Genomic DNA, 7,172 nt, shown 5'->3' with positions numbered 1-7,172 from the left:
CTTCCCTTTTTTTCTCGTGAAGGGTTGTTTGGGAGTTTTTCCTGTTCCGATGTGAGGTTTTGGGACAGGGATGTCTATATGTACAGATTGTAAAGCACTCCGAGACAAATTTCTAATTTGTGAAAATGGGCTATACAAATAAACTGAATTGAATTGAATTGAATGAATGCGAATGAGGTATGTAAATGATGATGATGATGATGTCATCTACTTTACAGGGAAGCAGCTCATCCAGTTTATACAAAATACAACCTGAGAGTGGCAGTAATACAACAGGGAGGACGCCGACTACCTATAACGTCAACGAAGAAGAAAAGACAGGAAGTCGGAGAAGAAGAAGAAGAAGAAGAAGAAGAAACAGGAAGTCGGAGAAGAAGAAGAAATGGGAAGTAGAAGTAGAGCAGAAGTGATCCGAAGTTCTTCAAACTTTCCCAGAAACATTTATTAAACATTCGGAAAACAACAGGGCTTCCCACCGGAAGAGGAACGAACGTGTTTGGCGGAAGCTGGTGAGTTTACCGGCGGGTTCGTTCCGGAAGACGAGAGCAGCGTGTGGGTTAGGTTAAAGAACTGGAAGTCACAGGAACGGTTCCGACTTTACCTTGAATAAGATTAGTACTTCAGTGGCACTAATGGTATCAATTATGGTATTACTCATAGTATTACTCATGGTATTACTCATGGTACAACTTATGGTATTATTCATGGTATTACTCATGGTATCACTTATGGTATTACTCATGGTATTACTCATGGTACAACTTATTGATTACTAATGGTATTACTCATGATATTATTCATGGTACAACTTATTGATTACTCGTGGTATTACTCATGGTACAACCTATTGATTACTCATGGTATTACTCATGGTGATTACTCTTGGTATTACTCATGGTATTACTCATGGTATTACTCATGATATTACTCATGGTATCACTTATGATATTACTTATGGCAGAACTTATTGATTACTCATGGTACAACTTATTAATTACTCATGGTATCACTTATGTTTCCCATCATGCACTAGGCCACGCAGTCTGGCCTTGCTCTCGTGAGGTCATCGTTGACCACGTGTGCATGGCGTCAGAGCGAGTCATATTGGACACAAACCTACCCAGAATGCATTGTGATGGATTCTGATCAGGACCTAATGGCACAAAAACAATGTATACACTATAGTAAGATAATGGAGAATTGGCCTATCCTCCATGTTGAACGATTCACTACAAGGATACATGTTTATCTCTTGGCAACCACACAATACCATAACAATGAGTTGTATTGTTGTCAGTGTGTCCTTGTTGTTGTGTATCTACTCGTTGTGCTGCTACCAGTGAGGCCTCTCTGTTATATTATGTCAGTCTCATGTTCCATCCAATCTGTTTACGAGTCGTTAAAGGACCTCTGGATGTCTTTAGATCTCTGTTTCATAGGACAAGAGTTTAACTTTGGGAAGTTGAACTTGGTTTAGTCTGAGTTTAACTTCAGGAAGTTGAACTTGGTTTAGTCTGAGTTTCAAGAAGTTGCAGCTCATCCAGGTTTTCATGTCTTTGATGTTGCGAGTAGACTTGACCCTCAAAGTCAAAGCACAGACGCCAGTGGTTCGCCTGAAGTTTAAATATTTCAACGTAGGCGAAAAATGTGCTCAACGCTGAGTTGCGAATGCCAGTCAGCGTTGAGCTGCTCCGCCGTTGGTGAATCTAACTGCTGCTGCTGTCGGGGAATTGGAAGAGACAGTAGTTCAGACCGAAAGGGGAAAGTCACCGAGCTGTGTGAGCCTACGTGTGATGTCATATAAAAAAAAAATATATATATATATATATAGTTCTTCATGGAAATGATAACGGTTTCCATGGAGATAAGCCACGCCCCCTCTACGGTGCGAATGAAGGGAATAAACCACAAGTAGTCTAGCGAGTAAACTCACGCGAGTAAAGTGTTGAGTGTTGTCAACGCTTTTGGTGTGAACGCATCTTTAGACTGCTGGAGGTGAACTGGTTGGTTTCAACTGGCTTGATCTAGAGATATGATATATTAATAGATATAATAAAAATAAGAGATTCATATAATTTAATATAAAAGATGTAATAATAGATATATTAATAGATATACTAATAATATATTAGACATAATTCAATATCATCTGCAGAACAATGAAAGTTGATGTAGTGTTTCATGATATTTTTGCCTAAAGGAAGCATGTATAAGGTCAATAAAAGTGGTCCAAGCACAGAACCTTGTGGAACTCCTCAAGGCTTCACTGTCTCCAACCTGAGATCCTGATGAACAGACCTTTAGGCTCAAGTCTTTGAGTCCTCACGCCCTCATGCCCTTGAGTCTTTGAGTCCTCACTGAGTCTTTGAGTCCTCACTCCCTCATGATAGTGAATCTGTGAGTCCTTACTGAGACTTTGAGTCCTCACATCCTCATGACAATGAATCTGTGAGTCCTTACTGAGTCTTTGAGTCTTCACATCCTCATGACCTTGAGTCTTTGAGTCCTTACTGAGTCTTTGAGTCCTCACACTTCCTGACAGTGAGCCTTTGAGTCCTCACATCCTCATGACCTTGAGTCTTTGAGTCTTTACTGAGTCTTGGAGTCCTCACATCATCTCGTCTTCAGTGGAGAGGCTAAGACATATTTTGTTATGATCTTTCCTCCTGCTCTGTGATTGGTCAACTGGAAGGTCGGTGGATGTTTGAGGTTAGTAACATTTTTTCTGTTTGTTTTCTCAGATCAAATGTTTCTCCTGAGACAACCTGCTGCTCTACAACCTGGTATCTCCAGACTGCTTTCTACTTTACCCACTCTGACTCTATTTACTAAGGTAATAAAGCCTTGTATCTCCAGACTGCTTTCTACTTTACCCACTCTGACTCTATTTACTAAGGTTATAAAGCCTTGTATCTCCAGACTGCTTTCTACTTTACCCACTTTGACTCTATTTACTTAGGTAATAAAGCCTTGTATCTCCAGCCTGCTTTCTACTTCACCCACTCTGACTATATTAACGAAGAAATAGGTCTAGCACATCTGCTAGTTGTAACAATGTATGATGGGTATTAGAAATACAGTCACGATGTGGGCTCCAGTATCCTGGAGGAGCTGCAGTCAGTTTATTGGCCCTTTCAGTACAAAGTGAAGCTAGAATGTTTCCACAAATGATTATATTTTTATTGATAGTTATTAAAACGTGGTTAATTATGTTGTTCTGTAGGACCCGTGTCCTCTGTGTGATGAAGCTAAAGAAGAGCTGGAGCCTTTCAAGCACAGAGTAAGATTCATCACTTCTTCATTTTAAATAATAATGTTCACGTCTTCAAGGTTCTCAAAGGTCTGTGTGACCTGTCTGTCTGACCTGTCTGTGTGACCTGTCTCTGTGACCGGTCTGTCTGACCTGTATAACCTGTCTGTCTGTACAACCTGTGTGACCTGTCTGACCTGTGTGACCTGTCGGTCTGTGTGACCTGTCTGACCTGTCTGTGTGACCTGTCTCTTTCTCTTTAAGTTTGCCTTGCAGCAGGTGGACATCAGTCTCCCAGAGAACAGAGTGTGGTTGGACAGGTACAGGTGGGACATACCTGTCTTCCACCTGAATGGACAGTTTGTGATGAAACATCGCGTGGATGTCGTCCTGCTGGACAAACTGCTGAAGGACTCCAAGATGCAGAAGACATGATGTTAGTTTATGAATCACCTGAGGAAAATGATCAATAACGATAAAACAAAAGCGATCAATAGATGTTTCATTTCTGCGTCTTCTTCTTGGCTCATTACAACAAACAATTAATTCAATTTGATTCCTTTTATTAAGCTCAAAATTACAAACTCCTTTATTACAATCTGTACACATACGGCATCCCTGACCTTTGACCTTCACTTGCTCTGACCTTTGACCCTAAAATCAGAACAGGAACAAGTCCCCCAAAAACCCTTTAGGGTAAGAAAAAGGACAGAGAGCTCAGGTAGACAACAGAGGATCATCCCTCTATCAGGACGGACAGAAGAACAATGTACAGAGGGTACGGGAAGTATCCAGAGCTTTACATGTTCAATCTGTTTCATTGTCTAAATCTAAATCATCTGGACAGAAACACAGGAATGTAGAAATGTTATTAAAGATATTAAATAAGAAACAAGTTTCATGTCCTCAGTCTTCAGAGTCTCATGGTCCTCAGTCTTCAGAGACTCCATGTGAGTGAAACATTTGAGCTCGTCCAGCAGGAGTCTTCTTGGGGATGATGCAACACGTGGGTCACACCTGGATTTGGGGATCCTACCATTTTTCATCAGATCCTCTCCAGCTCCGTCAGGTTGGTGAACGATGGTGGACAGCCATGTTCAGGTCTCAGAGAGGCTCCGTGGGGTTCAGGGCTCTGCTGGGCCAGTCCACAAGGGTCCAGAGTTGTTCCCAAGCCACTCCTTTGAGTTATGTGCTGAGGGTCCTGGTCTTGTTGAAGCTGGACCTTCGGCCCAGTCTGAGGTCTAGAGACTCTGAAGAGCTGTTCTTCAGGATCTCTCTGGACTTAGCCTGATTCATCTTTCCTTCCATGTCCACCAGTGGTCCTGTCCCTGCAGCTGAAGACCCCCCATAGCATGATGCTGCCCTCTCCCATGTCTTACAGTGGGGTTGTATTGGGGGGTGAGGAGCAGGGCCTGGTGTCCTCCACACAGACCGCTTAGAATTAACCCAACAAGGTCCATCCTGGTCTCATCAGACCATCTAATCCCTTATAGTCTGGGAGTCCTTCATGTGGTTTAGACTCTATGAGGCTTTCATCTGTCTCATGAGGAGAGGCCTCTGTCGGGCCCTCGGCCATAAAGCCCTCTGGTGGAGCTGCAGTGAGAGTGAGCTCTCTAGTAGAGTAATATAGTACTATACGCTCTCTAGTGGGGTAATATGGTACTACAAGAACTCTAGTGGGACAATATGGTACTACAAACTCTCTAGTGGGGAAATATGGTACTACAAGCTCTCTAGTGGGGTAATATGGTACTACAAGCTCTAGTGGGGTAATATGGTACTACAAGCTCTCTAGTGGCGCAATATGGTACTACAAGATCTCTAGGGGGGTAATATGGTACTATTGGATATCATAAAGCCCCCAAAAAGGCAGTTCAATTGGCAGAAATAAGATAAACATGACCGTTTCGATAGTTCATTTGATGCTCAGGCCATAATACACTTTCATTCTCTAGCTATTTACTTTGAATGCAACATTTCACTTAAGTAGTTTAATAAATGTAAAGTAATTTAAGTTGAAGAAAAAGAACCTTTCTATCTTTTATTATGTGCTCTGAGTCACTTGACCCTGCTGTGAGCTCATCAATGATTAACCTACGGATGGTTCACAGCCTCTGGCAGTCAGCCAAGTACAGTCAAGATAGCTGTGGGGTGGTGTAGTGTGCTAGTTGTAATAGTGACCGTCAGTGTGCATTTTGTGAGGAGAAGGTGTGTAGATGGCGTCTAGCAGCTCCATCAGCAGCCGAGCTGAATATGTTCAGTTGGCTTTGCAGAGAGCCAAGAAAAAGATAAGCAACCTCCAGAACAAGCTGAACAAGTAAGATAAGACTTAATTATATCTTTACATTACCTCCAGAACAAGCTGAACAAGTAAGATAAGACTTAATTATATCTTTACATTACCTCCAGAACAAGTGGAACAAGTAAGATAAGACTTAATTATATCTTTACATTACCTCCATAACAAGCGGAACAAGTAAGATAAGACTTCATTATATCTTTATATTACCTCCAGAAAAAGCGGAACAAGTAATATAAGAGTTAATTATATCTTTACATTAACTCTAGAACAAGCGGAACAAGTTCGATAAGACTTAATTATATCTTTAATATTACATCTGTAACAACTGACCAAGACATCTGATCCCACTCCCCACCAGCTGGTGATCAGCTGACAGCGCTGCTCCTCTCTTCACTGAGTGTCCAAGACATACAGATCAGATGATGCGATTACAAAGTCCATCACTGATATCTGGCCTCAGGTGTTTTGGTACCAGGTCCACTTATGAGCCCTCTGGTGGTGGAACACGGTGTTGGTTATGGACAAGCCGTGGCTAGCAGAGAAGTCCAGTACCAGAACACCACTTGGTTCAGATCAGAAGCTCCTCCATCACCTCCAGGTTTCTCTGTCACTGCCCACGTGAGCGTTGAACTATTGAGTCGGCAGGCGGCTCCAAGAAGTCCAGATACTCCGAACTGCTGTTGGGTGCAAAAGCACAAACAACAGTTAGAATACTGACAAGGACAAAAAGACGGTCTTACATCACCCCCATACTCAGGTCTCTTATCGATGGTCTTACACAGGGGTCCCCAAACTTTTTCCTGTGAGGGCCACATAACTTTTTCCTTTTCTGATCGGGGGCCGGGGTCAGTTTGTAATAGAAAAAGTGTGACGATCGCAGGGGTAAAAAAGGTGACAGTGGGGGGTGACTTTCTTTTTTTGTCACCACACCACATCCACGTTGTTTGATGAAGCCTCAAAGCTTTTAGAACCACAATTACGGTCATTTTATTGTTCTGACCACAAATCTAGATAATTATAATAAACAGTTTAAGAGCAAAAGGTCCTACGCTCCTATAATAATAGTAATAATAAATATACATTGTCATTATATATAATATGGTTAAAGTCATTCATGAACCAAATTCCTTTTTCTGGGCCTGAACAGTCCTCAAGGACTTTTCCTTAAGTCTGTTCTGTCTCTCTGTTGTCACGATACTAACATTATAACTTCTATACGATCAATTGTAGAGTTACATAACTTTACAGACTGCATTGTAGAAAAAGGAAAATATTAAAAAAAGTAAACTCAAGTATGTGTAATTACTGACCCATGACATTATGTAAAATGAAACCAAACGTATTGCTACTGTCAAACAGAGGGCCAGTAATAACACAGCCAATGTGATACATGACACTCTTATCCAAAAAAGCTTAGTCTCGTTCATTCGTTTTGGATCCGAGTGAGCTAGAGATATCTAGCTGGACTCACTCACGTCTCCGTCCCGTTCCGTCTGAGACCGCTCTGTCGATCTCGCGGATGAAGACCTCCACATCTGATGGAGTAAGAAACGTAAGCATTTTACCCTTGTGGTAGATTCTCATCTTTGCTGGGAACTGTGATCCAAACTCAATATCCAG

The 7,172-nt window shown here is 41.8% G+C and overlaps 1 protein-coding gene across 7 annotated transcripts in view; it reads left to right on the top strand.

Moving 5' to 3' along the window:
• The first annotated feature begins 377 nt into the window (after positions 1-377).
• Positions 378-7,172, top strand: part of mipol1 (mirror-image polydactyly 1) — a 43,735-nt gene continuing 36,940 nt past the window's right edge. Inside the window, exon 1 of one of the 7 annotated variants that reach the window (XM_056425935.1) lies at positions 378-509. Coding sequence is in view for 5 of the 7 variants with exons in the window: in XM_056425932.1 (XP_056281907.1) it covers positions 5,467-5,567 (101 nt within the window). In the remaining 2 variants the exon portion in view is untranslated. The other 6 variants (XM_056425934.1, XM_056425931.1, XM_056425933.1 and 3 more) reach the window with 6 other exon arrangements.

This window comes from Pseudoliparis swirei, chromosome 11, assembly GCF_029220125.1.
Source record: "Pseudoliparis swirei isolate HS2019 ecotype Mariana Trench chromosome 11, NWPU_hadal_v1, whole genome shotgun sequence".
NCBI lineage: Eukaryota > Metazoa > Chordata > Actinopteri > Perciformes > Liparidae > Pseudoliparis > Pseudoliparis swirei.
Note: the sequence above shows the minus strand (reverse complement) of the source record. Positions and strands in the feature narration are given on the sequence as shown.